At 45.6% G+C, this 21,231-nt stretch overlaps 1 protein-coding gene across 1 annotated transcript in view; it reads left to right on the top strand.

Moving 5' to 3' along the window:
- The window catches only part of SLC11A1 (solute carrier family 11 member 1), a 43,223-nt gene extending 22,336 nt beyond the window's left edge, over positions 1-20,887 (top strand). Inside the window, exons 2-15 of the mRNA XM_044305126.1 lie at positions 988-1,088; positions 3,362-3,484; positions 7,386-7,505; positions 7,913-8,019; positions 9,722-9,792; positions 9,918-9,985; positions 10,170-10,325; positions 11,904-12,062; positions 12,397-12,483; positions 13,171-13,290; positions 14,016-14,165; positions 14,359-14,432; positions 15,392-15,545; positions 18,805-20,887. Of these exons, the coding sequence (XP_044161061.1) occupies positions 988-1,088; positions 3,362-3,484; positions 7,386-7,505; positions 7,913-8,019; positions 9,722-9,792; positions 9,918-9,985; positions 10,170-10,325; positions 11,904-12,062; positions 12,397-12,483; positions 13,171-13,290; positions 14,016-14,165; positions 14,359-14,432; positions 15,392-15,545; positions 18,805-18,915 (1,601 nt within the window). The 3' untranslated portion in view covers positions 18,916-20,887. The remainder of the gene's footprint in view (positions 1-987; positions 1,089-3,361; positions 3,485-7,385; positions 7,506-7,912; positions 8,020-9,721; positions 9,793-9,917; positions 9,986-10,169; positions 10,326-11,903; positions 12,063-12,396; positions 12,484-13,170; positions 13,291-14,015; positions 14,166-14,358; positions 14,433-15,391; positions 15,546-18,804) is intronic.
- Positions 20,888-21,231: the final 344 nt, after the last annotated feature.

Here is a 21,231-nt window from a genome sequence, read left to right as displayed (position 1 = left end):
AAAATCATAAATATAAATACACATTTTGCAAAACCTGGAAATTAGTACGTAGGATGACATTAGGTTAACCATAGGAGACAGTGGCAAGGTGCAAAGGTGGTGACGGCACTCTGGGGCTTTACACATTCATCCCAGTGATTGCTTCTTAAAGGGACTTTTAAGAAGATAATTGTCAATTGATCAAATAGCAATTCCTCAATACAGTGTCATGATTTGTATAATTTCCTTAGGCAAGACCTGACATTATCGTACAAGGCTGCATGAAATCTATGATTAGGCCTTTAAAGAAGTCTTGTCCCCTTTTCTGACATGTAGGTTTTAATAACTACTTGCTTTCCCCTTGTAATGACAATTCTGGAGCCTCTATTCTTAGGACTGTGTGTTCTATCATCCCTCTATTATATCTGCTAGAAGGTTATGAAATAATTACTAGCAGTTTGCAATAAAGGTCCAGATGGGTGTTACCAGTTGGGGGGGGGGGGTGTCCCTGCACAGTCTAATCAGTGCTTCCAGTGTCAGATTGTGCAAAGACACCCCCCAACTGGTAACAACCATCTGAACCTTCATTGCAAACTGTTATCTATTCATACATAACTTCTAGCAGGAATATTAAAGGAACAGCACAACTCAGAGTCCTAAGAAGAGAAGCTCCAGAATTGTTATTACTTGGGGAATGCAAGCAGGCATGACAGTAGAGGAAGAGGACCTCTTTAATGCAGGGACGGATAATAGATTGTAAGCTCTTGTGAGCAGGGACCTGACTCCTAGTGTTTCAATTGCATATTAGCCAGTTAGTTTTGTTTTGTACATGAACCCTATGAATTTATAAAGCGCTGCGGAATATGGTGGCGCTATATAAATACATTTTATTATAATAAAATCCATGAAAATATTTGATTACTAGGAAAGGAATGAGTACAAGTTGACCTCATGTGACTGACGATTTATAATCCATCTTAATCCATGATTTCTGATCTGATTCTTAAGGTTCACCAAGGAACCGACAATACGGCGCCATTGAAAGGTCCAATAATGAGGAAGGATCCACGTATCTGGATGAGAAGATTTCAATACCGTCCACAGGATCGGTGAGTTATGAATCGGATCATGACTGTTCTATGAATGTCTGAAAGTCAAGAATATCTGATAATCTGAAGCCTTTCCCATGTATGTCAGACCCAAGGAATGTTACTTTTATTTTTAAATATAAATTGCATTGGAGCAAATTATAATAATATAGAATTATGTTGGTGGGGGGGGGGGGGTAACAAGTAATCGTGGACAGGGGCGGACTGGGAACTTAAAGAGGCCCTGGGAGAAAAAAAACCCTAAAAGTGGCCTCATGTTGTAGATGGGTCCAAATTGACTGAAGCAGAAGCAACACGAGTAGGCAGGGCCAACAGAAGCCGGCGGGGCTTACAATACTGTAGCGCGGCACAAAGTACCGACCCAGCAGAACCAAAGACCACAGTGCAGCAGAAAACACTGACGGCCCTGCCACAGTATGCAACTGTATGACAGACCTGAGGACAGTCATACAGTTGAGTTCTGGAGGGCACCTGCGGCCGTCGATCAGGTGCATAAGTACCTCATAGCATTAATTAATGCTAATAGTATCAGATCATTTTGTACCCGGCCAGCAGCAATGAGGAGGGCTCTGGAGGCTTCTTGGACATCGGCCGACCAAGAAATTTCCCTGTAAGGCTTATGACCAGTCTGCCCCTGACCAAGGGGCTGGTGTAGCTCTTGGAGCACTACTAATACTACTCCCCTTGGTGCTCAGTGCACTCTCCGTTCCCCTATGATTGTGAGGGCTAGACAGCCCTGTCTAATGTGGCTCACTAAAAGTCATTGGTGGACCCATTGGTGATGGAATTGCCCAGAGGGGCGTCTAAGCCCTACTCAAGGCCACTGGTCAGGTACGTAAAGATGTGATGCTCTAAACACTTATGACGTGGCCATCGGCCAAACTGTCTAATTTGCATGAAGATAAAAGTAATAATATATCCACAGCGTTGCAAGCAATAGAGAAAAGAACGGTATCATTTTCATCAGCATGATCCACCATGCCAGGCAATCCGCTTGGTATAATAGGGTTGATCATGCTGGCAGAGGCTCTCAAAATTTCTATAACCCTATTCTATGCCCCAAATACTCGATGACCATGTGACGGCGCTGCCTATGGGGAAATATGGTAACACAGCTTGCCCTTGTTTCCGAAATCCTTGAAACATAAACATCCATGCTCTTGGGTGACAGGTCGTCTGAGGACATGAAGTTTAGGAAGGATTTTAATGGAAGACTAGATGAGACTGGAGGAGGAGACGGGTCCTATTTTTTCACATAATGCATCTTTTAGAATCTTGGTTAATTTTTTTGTAAAAATAGTTTAAAAATGTGTAATGGACTGCAAACTTGCAAGTAGCTTCATTTTCCCTGTAGCCCTGATGGATTAGGTTTCCCCCGGTTTTCATCCATAAGTGATATGTTTAAAGGGCATCTGTCAGCAGTTTTGTCCCTATGACACCGGCTGACCTGTTCCATGTGCGCTTGGCAGCTGAAGGCATCCGTGTTGGTCCCATGTTGATATGTGTCCACATTGCTGAGAAAAATGTTTGATTATATGCAAATGAGCCTCTAGGAGCAACGGGGGCGTTGCTGTTACACATACAGATGTAGCTGCCAAGTGCACATGCAATAGGTCAGACAGTTTCATAGGTACAAAACTGCTGACAGATGCCCTTTAAGAGTCAGGTTTTTCCACATTGCAATGCAGATTTCTACATCAGGGGTTCAGTGGTTAACGATAGTATTCCTGGTGGTCTACAGCAGTTTAGAGGTTAATACTCAAAAATGTCTGGTGACCTATTTAGGTGAAGGAGTTAATGTTGCAATGATCTAGAGTGGTTACGCTTTAATACCTAGTAGCCCTGGTGGGTTAGGGTGGATTAGAGGTTATTAGATAAAGTCACTGGTGGTTTAGGGGGGTGAAGGGGTTAATGCCATGATATGTGGGGGTTTGGGTAGTAAAGGGATCAAGCGTAGATATTTCTTTTTGTTTGATCTTCAGTTTCCATAGATAAATGAAGAAATTCGGGCTGCCTGCAGCTACCACTAGGGGGAGTCACTGCTCACAGTTTTATACAGCGCCTATGGAACTCAATAGCGGGTGGCTCTGATTGGACCTCCTTAGCCTCTGGACCCCAGAGAAGCTGTGGTCATGCTATGGACTCAGGTGTACCCTATGAGGGGGAAATGGCCAGAGGGGCATTGCAACAGACAGGGGCCCCATTTCCATTACATCTCCTCTCTAGGTAGGCCCCTGACCCTTGTAACCTGTACTGTATCTGACCCCCCACAGCCTGGCTTCAGCTTCCGCAAGCTCTGGGCGTTCACGGGACCTGGCTTCCTCATGAGCATCGCCTATCTGGACCCTGGGAACATTGAGTCCGACCTGCAGTGCGGGGCAATTGCTGGATTTAAGGTAGGTGCCGAAACTTTTATTCCCCTTCCCAGAGGCCAGTGAGAGCATGTGCTCAAAGGAAGGGCACATACCTACGACGCTCTGCAAGAAGTAAGAGAGAAAGGCACCAGAAGGGGGCGCTATTTTAATTTAAGCTCTGGGGTCTTCTCTTCCCTCCAGGTTTATCAAGAGTTATCAAATTCTTGCATCCTGCCATTTCTTGGTATTGTAGGTCACAACCATCTTGCTCCAGACAACCTGACCATGACTACACAAACTAGTGCACCCTGACTACGACTACACAAACTAGTGCACCCTGACTACGACTACACAAACTAGTGCACCCTGACTACGACTACACAAACTAGTGCACCCTGACTACGACTACACAAACTAGTGCAACCTGACTACAACTACACAAACTAGTGCACCCTGACTACGACTGCACAAACTAGTGCACCCTGACTACAACTACACAAACTAGTGCACCCTGACTACGACTACACAAACTAGTGCACCCTGACTACGACTACACAAACTAGTGCAACCTGACTACAACTACACAAACTAGTGCACCCTGACTACGACTGCACAAACTAGTGCACCCTGACTACAACTACACAAACTAGTGCACCCTGACTACAACTACACAAACTAGTGCAACCTGACTACAACTACACAAACTAGTGCACCCTGACTACAACTACACAAACTAGTGCACCCTGACTACAACTACACAAACTAGTGCACCCTGACTACAACTACACAAACTAGTGCACCCTCACTACAACTACACAAACTAGTGCACCCTCACTACAACTACACAAACTAGTGCACCCTGACTACAACTACACAAACTAGTGCACCCTGACTACGACTACACAAACTAGTGCTACCTGACTACAACTACACAAACTAGTGCAACCTGACCATGACTACACAAACTAGTGCACCCTGACTACAACTACACAAACTAGTGCACCCTGACTACAACTACACAATCTAGTGCACCCTGACTACAACTACACAAACTAGTGCAACCTGACCATGACTACACAAACTAGTGCACCCTGACTACAACTACACAAACTAGTGCACCCTGACTACAACTACACAAACTAGTGCACCCTCACTACAACTACACAAACTAGTGCACCCTGACTACAACTACACAAACTAGTGCAACCTGACCATGACTACACAAACTAGTGCAACCTGACCATGACTACACAAACTAGTGCCCCCTGACTACAACTACACAAACTAGTGCACCCTGACTACGACTACACAAACTAGTGCAACCTGACCATGACTACACAAACTAGTGCACCCTGACTACCACTACACAAACTAGTGCACCCTGACCATGACTACACAAACTAGTGCACCCTGACTACAACTACACAAACTAGTGCACCCTGACTACAACTACACAAACTAGTGCACCCTGACTACGACTACACAAACTAGTGCACCCTGACTACAACTACACAAACTAGTGCACCCTGACTACGACTACACAAACTAGTGCACCCTGACTACGACTACACAAACTGGTGCAACCTGACCATGTCTACACAAACTAGTGCACCCTGACTACAACTACACAAACTAGTGCACCCTGACTACAACTACACAAACTAGTGCACCCTGACTATGACTACACAAACTAGTGCACCCTCACTACAACTACACAAACTAGTGCACCCTGACTATGACTACACAAACTAGTGCACCCTCACTACAACTACACAAACTAGTGCACCCTGACTACGACTACACAAACTAGTGCAACCTGACCATGACTACACAAACTAGTGCAACCTGACCATGACTACACAAACTAGTGCCCCCTGACTAAAACTACACAAACTAGTGCACCCTGACTACGACTACACAAACTAGTGCAACCTGACCATGACTACACAAACTAGTGCACCCTGACTACCACTACACAAACTAGTGCACCCTGACCATGACTACACAAACTAGTGCACCCTGACTACAACTACACAAACTAGTGCACCCTGACTACAACTACACAAACTAGTGCACCCTGACTACCACTACACAAACTAGTGCACCCTGACTACAACTACACAAACTAGTGCTACCTGACTACAACTACACAAACTAGTGCAACCTGACTACGACTACATAAACTAATGCAACCTGACTACAACTACACAAACTAGTGCACCCTGACTACGACTACACAAACTAGTGCACCCTGACTACAACTACACAAACTAGTGCACCCTGACTACGACTACACAAACTAGTGCACCCTGACTACGACTACACAAACTGGTGCAACCTGACCATGTCTACACAAACTAGTGCACCCTGACTACAACTACACAAACTAGTGCACCCTGACTACAACTACACAAACTAGTGCACCCTGACTATGACTACACAAACTAGTGCACCCTCACTACAACTACACAAACTAGTGCACCCTGACTATGACTACACAAACTAGTGCACCCTCACTACAACTACACAAACTAGTGCACCCTGACTACGACTACACAAACTAGTGCAACCTGACCATGACTACACAAACTAGTGCAACCTGACCATGACTACACAAACTAGTGCCCCTGACTAAAACTACACAAACTAGTGCACCCTGACTACCACTACACAAACTAGTGCACCCTGACCATGACTACACAAACTAGTGTACCCTGACTACAACTACACAAACTAGTGCACCCTGACTACAACTACACAAACTAGTGCACCCTGACTACGACTACACAAACTAGTGCACCCTGACTACAACTACACAAACTAGTGCACCCTCACTACACAAACTAGTGCAACCTGACTACGACTACATAAACTAATGCAACCTGACTACAACTACACAAACTAGTGCACCCTGACTACGACTACACAAACTAGTGCAACCTGACTACAACTACATAAACTAGTGCACCCTGACTACAACTACACAAACGAGTTGTCACAACCAGACAGCTGAGAAGCTTTGACAGAGTGTCACAACCAGACAGCTGAGAAGCTCTGACAGAGGCCTTTCAGAACCTCCTCCTTGAGTTTCTGTGTTGTGGTATTCAGCTCCTCCTCTCGTTAGCCTCTCTCAGCTGTCATGTGTTGGACTAATTGCTTCCCTTTAAATTCTTCCCCAGAAGGCTTTTCTGGGCGGCATATACTACTTCCTGAAGTGTGTGTGCACGCTGACTTTGTCCTCCTGTTTGCTTCAAAGCTAAGTGTTGTACCTTTATCTGTTATTTTCTGTTTGCTGGATCCCAGGTGACCCTGACTCCCTCCGTATCTTGTGTAGGGAGCCGGTGGTCGTGTCCCCTCACTATTGTAGGGTGCTCAGGGCTTTATAGTCAAGGTTCGTGGATATGCTAACCTCCACCATTCGGATCTTTGCATAGGCTGAGCAGCCAGGGAAAGTGCCAGGTCTTCTGCAGGGGTCTCCCTTGGTTCCTTAGTTTTTGGATCCAGCGAGTCGTTTATACATGTTGCTTTGCCTTGTTTCCTGTACACCGTCCGTGACACTAGTGCAACCTGACTATGACAACACAAACTAGTACAACCTACCTGACTACAACTACACAAACTTGTGCACCCTGACTACGACTACACAAATTAGTGCACCCTGACTACGACTACACAAACTAGTGCACCCTGACTACGACTACACAAACTAGTGCAACAAGACTATGACTACACAAACTAGTGCAACCTGACTATGACTCCACAAACTTATAAGCCTGGAAAGAAAGTTATATAGAACATGAGGAAACTAAAGTAACATTTCTATGTGATACCAGATTATTGCAAATTCTGAACTACAGGAAGTCCAGATGTAATTTATAGAAACAGCTTCCACTTGCAGATGATCAGGGCACCAGATGAATGAATTTTATTTGTATGTTTCCAGCTCTTGTGGGTTCTGCTTGGTGCCACCTTTCTCGGTCTTGTGTGCCAGAGGCTGGCCATTCGGCTCGGTGTGGTAACTGGTAGAGATCTGGCTCAGATTTGCCGTTCTTATTATCCAAAGGTAAGGTCAGCCTCACAAGTCACATTGTATGATGTTTTCTTCTCTAGTCACTCCTAAAGATACAGTTACAGTTCTATTGGTTTCCAGTTATCAGAGAGAAGTGTATTGTGGGACTAGGTCAGATGGCTCTTGCCCAGATTGAGAACCGGTAGGTCACATGACAGTGGGGTGGAGCCAAAATACTGTCTATTTCAAAGGGCAACCTGCAGAAAAGAGCTTTGGATCTGCATGGAGAAAAAGACCTGAAATAATTTAAAATCAATGCAAAATTGAACATAAAGCACTTGCAGAGTTATATACTGGGATGTTTGTATTCTAGATGCAGAATGCTCCCTAACGTTATGCCTCCTCATTCTTCTCATTGTGCTGGTATATGATCCATACTCTTTGCATCCTCTGTGTCTCAGGCCCCGCGCTGGTTGCTGTGGATTTTAGTGGAAATAGCTATTATTGGGTCAGATATGCAGGAAGTCATTGGTACCGCCATTGCATTTAGCCTTCTGTCAGCTGGACGGTAAGATCCCGATATATCTACATGTATGTATACAGTGCTGTATAGAGTCAGGTAGGTAGAGACACTTCTACTTATCTAGATCCGGCATTAATGAGTACTGAATTATCAAATTTCTGGAATTGCTGTCATAATAAGGGGAGGTTCTCACTTTAAGGAATTAATATGGCTGGTACTGTTGGGGGGCTCTATGGCTGGTACTGTTGGGGGGCTCTATGGCTGGTACTGTTGCGGGGCTCTATGGCTGGTCCTGTTGGGGGGCTCTATGGCTGGTACTGTTGGGGTTCTCTGTGGCTGGTACTGTTGGGGTTCTCTGTGGCTGGTACTGTTGGGGTTCTCTGTGGCTGGTACTGTTGGGGGGCTCTGTGGCTGGTACTGTTGCGGGGCTCTATGGCTGGTACTGTTGCGGGGCTCTATGGCTGGTACTGTTGCGGGGCTCTATGGCTGGTACTGTTGCGGGGCTCTATGGCTGGTACTGTTGCGGGGCTCTATGGCTGGTACTGTTGCGGGGATTTGTGGCTGAGACTGTTGGGGTGCTCTGTGGCTGGTACTGTTGGGGTGCTCTATGGTTGGTACTGTTGAGGGGCTCTATGGCTGGCACTTTTGGGGGGCTCTATGGCTGGTACTTTTGGGGGGCTCTATGGCTGGTACTGTTGCAGGACTCTGTGGCTGGTACTGTTGGGGGGCTCTATGGCTGGTACTGTTGAGCGGCTCTGTGGCTGGTACTTTTGGGGGGCTGTGTGACTAGTACTGTACGGGGCTGAACGACTGGTACTGTTGGGGGCTCTGTGTCTGGTACTGTTGGGGGCTCTGTGTCTGGTACTGTTAGGGGCTCTGTGTCTGGTACTGTTGGGGGCTCTGTGGCTGGTACTGTTAGGGGGCTCTGTGGCTGGTACTGTTAGGGGGCTCTGTGGCTGGTACTGTTAGGGGGCTCAGAGGTAGGTATTTTTTGGGGGGAAGTCTGTGGCTGGTACTGTTAGGGGGCTCTGTAGCTGATATTGTTGGGAGGGCTCTTTAGATGGTACTATTGTGGGTCTGTGTGACTGGTATTGTAGGGGGCTGTATGGCTGGTATAGTTGGGGGCTTTGTGGCTGGTGCTATTGGGGGCTGTGTGACTGGTAATGTAGGGGGCTCTGTAGCTTGTACTGTTCAGAGGTCTGCTGCTGGTGTTGTTCGGGGGCTTTGAGGCTGATATTGTTGGGGGGGCTCTGCGGCTGGTACTGTTAAGGGCCCTTTGGCTGGTACTGTTAAGGGCCCTGTGGCTGCCTCTATTATGGGGGCCCTGAGAATGGTATGGTCATGAATACCTTGTGGATGTCTTATAGGGCTCTGTGGCTGTGGCTGTTGTGGACCTGGAGTTGTTACTGGCAGATGGTACTATTATGAGGGCACTGTAGCAGATATTGTTCTGCGGTTTTTTAGCAGTTAATGTTAGGGGGTCCTGTGATTTTTTTTTCTGTTATGGTGGTCTTTAGCTGTTTATGTTAGGAGGGTCTGTGGCTTTTACTGGCATGGGGGTCCTGTGACTGGTATTATTATGGGGTTTTATGCCTGGCCTTGTATCGTTATGGGGGTTTTATGCCTGGTCTTGTACTGTTATGGGGGTCTTTCAAGTGGTACTATTATGGGGGTTATTGTTAGGAGGGTCTTACGGCTAGGCTGTGTTATATCTTGACACCCTGAGGATCACTCTTGTGTCTGGCAGGATTCCTCTGTGGGGCGGCGTCCTCATCACCATCATTGACACCTTATTCTTCCTCTTCCTGGATAAATATGGTGAGATTTTGGAGTATAATTCAGATGATGTGCCTGATACAGATGATGTCATCATGCAGTGTCTGACATCATCAGTCCTATCACTGTTTCCCTATTAACCTCTTCCGTCTCTATGTTTATCGCAGGACTCAGGAAACTGGAAGCTTTCTTTGCATTACTCATTACTATAATGGCCGTAACGTTTGGCTATGAGGTGAGGATGGGAGTAATAGAGGGACAAGGCCTATCTGTCCCCTGTGTTCTGCTGTTTCCTCCTGTGTCAGCCCTGTAGCTGACAGCAGCCAGTCTTTGTCACAGAGTCACCCGGGCTCCATAGAAATGCATGGGCCCTGCAGTCTCCTCCATTTGTAGTAACCGATTCCCTGTCCTGGTTGCAGTATGTGGTGGTCCGTCCTGACCAGAGGCAGGTGATAAAGGGCATGTTCTACCCGTACTGTTCTGGCTGCGGATCTGAAGAGTTACTCCAAGCTGTTGGCATCATTGGCGCGATCATCATGCCGCACAACATATACCTGCACTCCTCCCTCGTCAAGGTAAAGTCTGTGCACATTAGTCAGATAAAGTGGCACCGTGGTTGGCACTCCTGCCTTCCATCACTAGGGTCCTGGGTTGGCACCATCCGCCGGGGGGGGAAGGGGGGGCCTGTAAATTTTACACAATTACATTGCATCCTATGTTCCATGACTCCTTTCCAAAAACAGAAGTCCTGCAGCGCTTATATAGTGTGCTAAGTAACAGTCCTTTGATCCGGCAATCCCAGGGTCTGATCGATGCCGGATTATCAAATGGACAGAGAAGTCCTATCATAAACTCTGCTGCAGGTTATGAATGGTGGCAGTCCTCTGCTCCTGGTACAGAGTCATCCTGATCATATTGCAGTTCATATAGAAGAGGCTGAATGGAGAAGTAACAAGGATTGGATTTATTACGTTCCCCTTATTTATCATCCATTTTCCGTTGGTGCAATAAACTGATAATTCATATCTGTCACCATGAAGTGATCTGCAAATACCTAGTGCTGCTGAGCTGCCGTATCTAAGCACATCCTGTGTGATACTTCTGCTGAGCTGCCGTATCTAAGCACACCCTGTGTGATACTTCTGCTGAGCTGCTGTATCTAAGCCCATCCTGCATGATACTTCTGCTGAGCTGCTGTATCTAAGCCCATCCTGCGTGATACTTCTGCTGAGCTGCTGTATCTAAGCACATCCTGTGTGATACTTCTGCTGAGCTCCTGTATCTAGGCCCATTCTGCATGATACTTCTGCTGAGCTGCTGTATCTAAGCCCATTCTGCATGATACTTCTGTTAAGCTGCTGTATCTAAGCCCATCTTTGTGATACTTCTTCTGGGCTCTTGTATCTAAGCCCATCCTGTGTGATACTTCTGCTGAGCTCCTGTATCTAAGCCCATTCTGCATGATACTTCTGCTGAGCTGCTGTATCTAAGCCCATCCTGTATAATACTGTCTGCTAAGCTGCTGTATCTAAGCCCATCTTTGTGATACTTCTTCTGGGCTCTTGTATCTAAGCCCATCCTGTGTGATACTCCTGCTGAGCTACTGTATCTAAGCATATCCTGTGGATACTGCCTACTGAGATGCTGTATCCAAGCCTATCTAAGGTAATACTGTCTGCTGAGCTGCTGTATGTAAGCCTATCTTTTGTGATACAGTCTTCTGAGCTGTGTACCTAATCCTATCATGCGTGATACTATCTGTGGTTCTGCTGTATCTAATGCTATCGTGTGATACTCTCTGCTGAGCTGGTGTATCTAAGTCTGTCATATATGATATTGTCTTCCAAGCTGGTGTATCTAAGACTGTCATGTGTGATATTGTCTGCTGAGCTTCTGTATCTTACCCAATTATGCGTGATACTGCCATTGAGTTGCTGTATCTAAGCCTGTATCTAAGCCTATAATGTGCTATACTGTCAATGTACCTAAGCCTATCATTATGTGTAATAGTGTCAGGGAACTTCACACCACTACAATCCCCATCGTGTAAGGATTTGGCTCTCATCATATCGCACCCCCAGTGTCTGTATCCGGTATGTACGCTGTATACAGGTCTCTGAGTTCGGTTGTGACTGTCTCTTCTTCCTCCACAGTCTCGGGATATAGACCGTAAGAAAAAGCAGGAGGTGCGAGAGGCTAACATGTACTTCCTGATAGAGTCCACCATTGCGCTGCTCGTCTCCTTCATCATCAACCTCTTCGTCATGGCCGTGTTTGCAGAAGCTTTTTACAAGAAGACCAACCAGGACGCGGTGAGCACATCCTCCACGAATCAGACTTGTGCATTAGTGTAATTGTAGACATTCAGGTGGTAAGAGGCCCTGGGACCCAAGGAGCGTCACTGCTCAGAAGGGCCACAGGTTTCAATGATAACATTCTTTCTGCCTGCAGCCACCACTAGAGGGACCTCCATATAGCATTTAATGGGACATGTGGCGGTGAGCTCCCCCTAGTGGTGGTACAATGTATGGTTGTGTCCAGAGAAGCAGAGAAAAGCCATATACTCTTCCCAGTCTATATCCACAATGTCGTCCGGCCACAGGTTGCCCTTCTTATTCAGTTATTGACATTGTCCCTTTTTTCCAGTACGATGTCTGTCTGAACAGCAGCAGCCCTCACGCCGGCGTGTTCCCACCCAATAACGAGACCTTATCTGTGGACATCTACAAAGGGGTAAGTGGAAAAATAATTGCACAGTATACATTTAAACTTGCCAATAGCTTTAAAGAGCACATATCAGCAGCATCAACCCTATTTAACCAGACACACTGTCTGGTAGGATGGATCCTGCTGATTAAAATAATACCTGTATTGTGAAAATTGGTTGTGGCATTCCTAAGAAAAAACACTTTAATTCTTCCTGCAGATAAGGGTTTCAGTGCACTGAGGGGCAGGGCCTAGCCCCTCGGTGCCCCTCAATGCCCCTCAGCTTTCCAGTGCTGGCCACATCCAGCCCAGTCAAAATTACAATAGCCAGGGACTCTTCAAAACTAGTTCTGCTACCCAACTAATGGAGTCCATGGCAAGGTGTTACGTGACCCTGCTCGACTTCTGTTGAGAGGGCTCCTCAGGGGAGGGGCTTATGTAGCCAGTGAGTGTCCTTTAATCGGGAATTTGATAATCATCCGGTTATCGCCGCACCTGCAGAAAATTACCCCAGTAGACAGATGGAGACTCTGGTGAATGATGTTTTATAAAACCTCTAGTGATTATTTTCTTGCAGAACTCGTTGTGTTGTTTTTTGTCCGTTTATCCAGAATAATTTATAATCTGCCACCGATTAGATCTCTGCTACATGAAAGGAATGTCGTATCCATACGCACCCAATGTCTTCTGACGCGGCTTCTCCTCTCTCCACAGGGCATTATTCTTGGCTGCTTCTTTGGCCCCGTCGCCCTCTACATCTGGGCTGTGGGCATCCTGGCTGCAGGGCAGAGCTCCACCATGACTGGAACATACGCCGGGCAGTTTGTCATGGAGGTGACTATATAATTTACTGCAGAAGTTCCTTACGTACGTGTAACGCAGGATTGTCCAACAATATGTGATCAGTGGAGTCTAACCCTCAGGACCGCCCGATCTCACCCTCAGAATCTCCACCGATCCCACCCTGGAGACTTCCACTAATCCCACCCATTGGGGCCTTCACCGATCTCACCCTCAGGGCCTCCACCACCTTTGGGGCCTCCACCGATCCCAAAATTGGAACCTCCACAATTCTACCCTTGGGACCTCCACCTATCTCACATTAGGGGCCCTCCAATAATCCCACCCTCGGGACCACCACTGATCACATCCTCAGGACCTCTACCAGTCCCACACTTGGGACCTCCATCGATCTCACTCTCAGGTTCTCAGCACATCCCACTCTAAAATGGGTCATAAAAAAGAGACACATTATTTCTACTGTCTAGACTAGACATAATTGTAGCAAGGCCCAAAGAAAGAATGAGATCTGTACATGATTTTTAGCCTCTGGAGGCAAACCATAATGTTCCTATTCAATGACAGTAAACAGAGATCTTGAAAATCTTAAGGAACTGAAATACAAAGTATATTAGACTGTGGATTGACGCCTCCTACTGCAGATGCATGCACATTCTTCAGTTTATATTGGTGTAATCGTTGAGCTGTGATGTCATCCATCTCGGTTCCTCCGTCTTCTTCTCACTTATAACCTCCATATTTTTTCTTTACTCATCCAGGGCTTCTTGAACCTGAAATGGTCCCGCTTTTACCGAGTCCTGTTCACCAGATCCTGCGCCATTATACCCACCATATTTGTGGCCGCTTTTCAGGATGTGGAACATCTGACGACAATGAACGATTTGCTTAATGTTCTGCAAAGCATTTTGGTAATTCGGGATAATAAAGTTTACATCAGTGAATGGAAATAGCGACATCAGCAAATAATGAGCCGTTCACTGCCTGATGCATCTGCTGTATTATTATTTCAAAAAAACATATATCTGAATAATTCCATAATGAATGCAACTTGTTATATTTTATTTACACAAGTATATATTTTTTTTACTTGTTACTTTCTAGCTCCCATTTGCTTTGCTCCCGGTACTGACGTTCACCAGCATGCGCCCACTGATGCACGATTTCACGAATGGCTTGTAGGTTTTACTGGAAATTTAATAATCACTATTATATCCAAGTTATGTCTTTTATTACACTTCAGAGCTGAACTCAATATTCTGCTGGTGGAGTCACTGTGTACATACATAACATAATTTATCCTGTACTGATCCTGAGTTACATCCTGTATTATACTCCAGAGCTGCACTCACTATTCTGCTGGTGGAGTCACTGTGTACATACATTACATTACTTATCCTGTACTGATCCTGAGTTACATTCTGTATTATACTCCAGAGCTGCACTCACTATTCTGCTGGTGCAGTCACTGTGTACATACATTACATTACTTATCCTGTACTGATCCTGAGTTACATTCTGTATTATACTCCAGAGCTGCACTCACTATTCTGCTGGTGCAGTCACTGTATACATACATTACTTATCCTGTACTGATCCTGAGTTACATTCTGTATTATACTCCAGAGCTGCACTCACTATTCTGCTGGTGCAGTCACTGTGTACATACATTACTTATCCTGTACTGATCCTGAGTTACATCCTGTATTATACTCCAGAGCTGCACTCACTATTCTGCTGGTGCAGTCACTGTGTACATACATTACTTATCCTGTACTGATCCTGAGTTACATCCTGTATTATACTCCAGAGCTGCACTCACTATTCTGCTGGTGCAGTCACTGTGTACATACATTACTTATCCTGTACTGATCCTCAGCTACATCCTGTATTATACTCCAGAGCTGCACTCACTATTCTGCTGGTGCAGTCACTGTGTACATACATTACTTATCCTGTACTGATCCTGAGTTACATCTTGTATTATACTCCAGAGCTGCACTCACTATTCTGCTGGTGCAGTCACTGTGTACATACATTACTTATCCTGTACTGATCCTGAGTTACATCCTGTATTATACTCCAGAGCTGCACTCACTATTCTCTTTTCTGATCTTTCTCCATCTTGTCTCTGCAGAATCAGTAAAGCCATTGCCATTGGCCTCATTGTACTGATCATCGCTATCAACTTGTACTTTGTGGTTGTCTACATCCCGACCCTGGAAAGCACCGCGTTGTATGTGGTGGTTGGGGTAATTCTCCTTTTTTATGGAGTGTTTACATTGTACCTGGTGAGTAAAAGGAGTGGGAGAACTGTAATAACAGGAACAGGTTGGGTGGAGTTCTCCTTTAAAGGGGTTATCCAATACTAAGGCCTCTTGCACACGAAAGCTTTTTCTTTCTATTTATGTTCCGTTTTTTGCATTCCGTATACGGACTGTATACGGAACCATTCATTTCAATGGATCCTCAAAAAAACGGAAGGTACTCCGTATGCATTCCATTTCCGTATTTCTGTTTCAACATAGAACATGTCCTATTATTGGCCGCAAATCACGTTCCGCGGCTCCATTTAAGTCAATATGTTCGCAAAAAAAACTGAATGCATACGGAATACATCCGTATGTCTTCTGTATCCGTTCCTTTTTTGCGGAACTTTCTATTAAAAATTTTATGTCCAGCCCAATCACAAATAGAAACCAAATGGAAAAACGGAATGGCAAAATGGAAACACTACTGAAACAAAAAAATGGAAAAAACTGATCCGTTTAAAACGGACCGCAAACCCATACGGTCGTGTGAAAGAGGCCTAAGGGCTCATTTACACAGCCATATGAACGGATCCGCAACTGTTCCGGAATTTTGCTGAAGGTCTGCGGATCCATTCATTTCTATGGGCCCTCAAAAGATGCGGACAGCTGTCCGCATCCGTTATTCCGTACCACGGCTCCGCAGAAAAGATAAAACATGTCCTATTCTTGTCTGCAATCTCGGACAAGAATAGGCATTTTCTATTATGGTTGCAGAACGCACATGGCTGGTATCCGTATTTTGCAGATCCGCAAAGCACTACGGCCGTCTGAATGGGCCCTAAGTACTTTTGCACATGAACGTTTTTTTTTTCAGTTTACGTTCCGTTTTTTGCGTTACATATACGGAACCATTCATTTCAATGGATACGCAAAAAAAACAGAAGGTACTCCGTATGCCTTCCTTTTCCGTATTTCCATTCCGTTCAGGGCTCGTTTACACGACCGTGTGAAGCCCGTGCTGTGGACCGCAAATTGCGGTCCGCAATGCACGGGCGCCGACCGCGGCCCAGCCGCATGGGGATCGCGGACCCATTCACTTGAATGGGTCCGCGATCTGTCGGTTCCGCAAAAAGATAGAGCAAGTTCTATCTTTTTGCGGTGCGGAGGCATGGAACTGAACCCCAGCAAGCACTACATAGTGCTTCCATAGTGTTCCGTTCCGTGCTTACGTTCCGCATCTCCGGATTTGTGGACCCATTGAAGTAAATGGGGAATGCACATGAAACGGTGCCCGTATATTGCGGATCTGCAAATGCGGTCGTAATACTGCAACGGGCAGCAAACGTTCGTGTGAATGAGCCCCCAAAGATAGAACATGTCCTATTATTGTCCACATAACAGACAAGGATAGGACTGTTCTATCAGGGGCCAGCTGTTCCGTTTCGCTAAAACGGAATGCACATGGACGTCATCCATATTTTCTGCGGATCTGTTCTTTTCGGACCGCAAAATACTGAAAAAGCCATATGGTCGTGTGCAAGAGGCCTAAAGGCTTGTTCACACGACCGTATGGCTTTTTCAGTGTTTTGCGGGCCATTTTTAAGGGATCCGTTTTTTGTTTCAGTAGTGTTTCCGGTTCCATTCCGTTTTTCCTTTCCGTTTTTCCGTATGACATATACAGTATACAGTAATTACATAGAAAAAATTGGGCTGGGCATAACATTTTCAATAGATGGTTCTGCAAAAACGGAACTGATACGGAAGACATCAGTTTTTTTGCGGACCCATTGACTTGAATGGAGCCACGGAACGTGATTTGCGGGCAATAATAGGACATGTTTGATCTTTGAACGGAACGGAAAAACGGAAATACAAAAACAGAATGCATACGGAGTACTTTCCGTTTTTTTTGCGGAACCATTGAAATGAATGGTTCCGTATACGGACTGTACACGGAACTAAAAAAGGCCCTTATACGGAACGCAAAAAACATTTGTGTGTTCGTGTGAATGGGTCCGCAATACACGGGCACCATTCCGTGGCCATTCCGCTTCACGGATGCGGACCCATTCATTTCAATGGGTCCGCAAATCCGGAGATGCGGAACGGAAGAACGGAACGGAACACTACGGAGTGCTTTCTGGGGTTCCGTTCCGTGCTTCCGCACCGCAAAAAGATAGAACATGCTCTATCTTTTTGCGGAACGGAAGGATCCCCATGCGCCTGCCCCACGGACGGTGCCCGTGCATTGCAATTTGCGGTCCACAGCACGGGCTTTACACGTTTGTGTGAATGAGCCCTAACTAATGGAATAACTGACCAAATAACTAACACGTGAACTCAGCCTAAGGCTTCCTGCACATGGCTGTATTTTTTTTCTGTTTTCATTCAGTTTTTTTGCTTTCCATTTGCGGAACCATTTACTTTAATGGGTCCGCAAAAACAACGGAAGGTACTACGTATGCATTCCGTTTCCGTATTTCCTTTAAAAGATAGAACATGTCCTATTATTGCCCGCAAATCACATTTCGTGGCTCCATTTAAGTCAATGGGTCCGCCAAAGAAACTGAATGCATACGGAATGCATCTGTATGTCTTCCGTATCCGTTCCGTTTTTGTGAAGCCATCTATTAAAAATTATTTATGCTCAGACCAATTTTTTTTATGTACTTACATACGTTTGTGTGCAAGAGGCCTTATTCCCATCTTGGACAATGGGGACATATCGCACGAATCTGATGTGCACCTATACCTAGAACGGAGCTTGCAAAGTGCCGAAGGGCGCACTGCGCATGTGTGGCCGCCCTCCTTTCATTCTTATGGGAGTACGGAAAAAAACAAAGCTGAGTGCTTGACTATTTTCGGAAGTTCCTAGTGTGGCCACCGCTCCTTTCACTTCTACGGGGCTTATGGAAATAACTGAGCCAGCTCTCTTTCTGGCGCTCCTATAGGAATGAATGGAGGGCGGGTGTGCCCTCTGGCACTTTGCAGGCTCTGTTTTAAGTATAGGTGCGGGTCCCACAGGTGGGACCCATACCTATCAGACATTGGGTGCGTATCCTAGGGGGCCAGGGGCTATCCATAGTATTCAGTATATTGAGCAGACTAGATGGGCCAAATGGTTCTTATCTGCCGGCACATTCTATGTTTCTATCCTAGCGATGTGCCCCCAATGTCCAAGATGGGAGTACAAATCTCTCTGCTACAATGTATCAGTCCGGGCTGTTTAGCTCACAGAGCATTGTCTAATAGCCTAAAGTGATAACACTAACCATTGTGAATCATATTCCTTGCACAGCTCTGGACCTGCTGTCTTGCCCATGGAGCCGAATTTCTGTCCTGTGGCAGACATGTTCAGTTTTGGTACGGATTACCAGAGGACTACAATAACCTGCCGGGGACCCAGTAGTGAGGTCAGGGACCTCTGGACTGTTCGGGTAAATGTGGATTTATGTCCTAGAGCTCAAGGGTTCGGCTCCACAGTGATCTTGGTTGCACGACATCCACCACGCCCAAGGATCGCAGTGAAGCATTGCTAGAATAGAAACGAATGGGGTCGTAGCACAACTTGCACATTTGTCAGGACCCCAGAATTGCTAAAATTCCATCAGTGTAAGATTTTTTTGCGATTCTGGTGTCACTGTTGAGACACATGCAAGTCGTGCTGCAACCCGATTTGTTTCTATGCTAGCACTGCTACACTGCAATCTTTGGGTGCTACACCTATCGTACGACCGCCATATAGCTGACCACTTAGGATAAGCAACAAATTCTTATCATGAGAACTATGCAATGATGTTCCAGTGACGCCATCTTGTGGACAATATGTATATTGACGGTGAAACAAGATTCAGAAATCATGGAACCTCGGGGGCCTCCATCCAGTCAGATGATTTTCTCAAGTATTAAACTCCAGTAAAAATAAATCTGGAAAATAGGAGCGACCATCCGGAGGGTGACCCCAGCAACTCCAAAGGAGTTTTAACCACTATTGTAAAGACCTGCTTACAGATTTTTTAGGGGTGTTTTTTTAATGCAGGACCCAGGAGAAATCCAGACTACTGAATACCGGATAAAAGGAATTTTACTGTGCGTCAAAGTGGGACTAATGTGGTTACAGGACGAGCGAAAATGGAAACATTGGATTTAGGAGATATTTTTGAAATTGCTGCACATCCCATGAGAATAAGTGTACAATGCACAGAGATGTGCCCCCGACCACGGAGGTGTTACACATTGACATTTTGTACTTTTCTTTATTTACAGTGGATGGTGGTCCAGGTCCTTAAACTTGATCTAATGTGTCGTGGGGACCAAGGGGACGGGCAGAAGCCATTTTCACCACTTTCGTCTTCCTTGCTTTCACGTACATAATTAGTGCAGAGCACCGTGGCAGTGCCACCGCCCAAATTACTGTAGAAAAGTAGAGTGAAAAATATTAAAGGGGTATTCCAGTAATAGCAAGTTATCCCCTATACACGGGCTAGATTGGTGGGGGTCCAACTGCTGGGACCTCATCAATCACTATAATGGAGGACCCAAGTCTCCTGTTTGAATGGCGTGGAAGGTGAGCATTAGCGCTGCTGCTCAATTCACTTTCTATGGGACTATATCTAACCCGAGCGAACAGCTCACCCGCCGCTCCTGTCAAATGGAGACTCAGGTCCCCTGTCCTTGTAACCACTGGGTGTCCCTGACTTTGACCCCCCCCCCAGTTATAAATATCCCCTATCCAGTCGAAAGGACAGGATATAAAACTAGAACAGTAAAAAAAAATACACATAAAATAATCCCGTAAAAAAAAAAAATAATAATAATAATTATAAAGGGGAATTTTCAAGTCAGATTTGCTGAAATCTGCAGTAGCTTAATTTGCACCGAATTTTTCAAACATTTTGCTCCCCTATTGTAGTGTTAAAAAAGTTGCAAATGATGGCACGTACCGTGTTTACACTGTAATTTGCTACTTTTCATTTCTCTTGCCGTTTTTCAGAGGTGAGGAGGGAAAGTGGGCGGGGCTTAGTGGGAGGGCGTGGCCTCTAGCAGCCCAGCAGATTTACACCAGAAATGTGCATGAGCGATAGTTCAGATCGCCGCCTGGTCAATGGTCATACCTGATGGAGTACTTAATTACTGCCGCACGGACTGCCAGGAAATGCGCCAAATTTATTAAGAGGCCTGTGTCTCTTTGGAAGCCAGAATTCCAGAGTGCAGAGTGTGATAAGTTCCCCCCGTGTAATTAGCAGAAAAGTGAAGTAGAAATTATAATTCTTACAAACTGTAAACTTAATTTTTCCAAAAAAGTATAAATCATGTAATTGAATTTAAAAAAATCAGAAAGTAAATAATTTACACTAACACGTAATAAAAATGGCTAAACCGCTGTAAAGTTTGGATAAAGGAGAACTCCAGGGACCAAGTATGACAAGGGCAGGGCCTAAGGATCTAGAGTATGACACAGGGGTAGGGCCTAAGGATCCAGAGTATGACACAGGGGTAGGGCCTAAGGATCCAGAGTATGACACAGAGGCAGGGCCTAAGGATCCAGAGTATGACACAGAGTCAGGGCCTAAGGATCCAGAGTATGACACAGAGGCAGGGCCTAAGGATCCAGAGTATGACACAGAGGCAGGGCCTAAGGATCCAGAGTATGACACAGGGGCAGGGCCTAAGGATCCAGAGTATGACACAGGGGTAGGGCCTAAGGATCCAGAGTATGACACAG

This window comes from Bufo gargarizans, chromosome 8 (genome assembly GCF_014858855.1).
Source record: "Bufo gargarizans isolate SCDJY-AF-19 chromosome 8, ASM1485885v1, whole genome shotgun sequence".
Taxonomy (NCBI): domain Eukaryota; kingdom Metazoa; phylum Chordata; class Amphibia; order Anura; family Bufonidae; genus Bufo; species Bufo gargarizans.
Note: the sequence above shows the minus strand (reverse complement) of the source record. Positions and strands in the feature narration are given on the sequence as shown.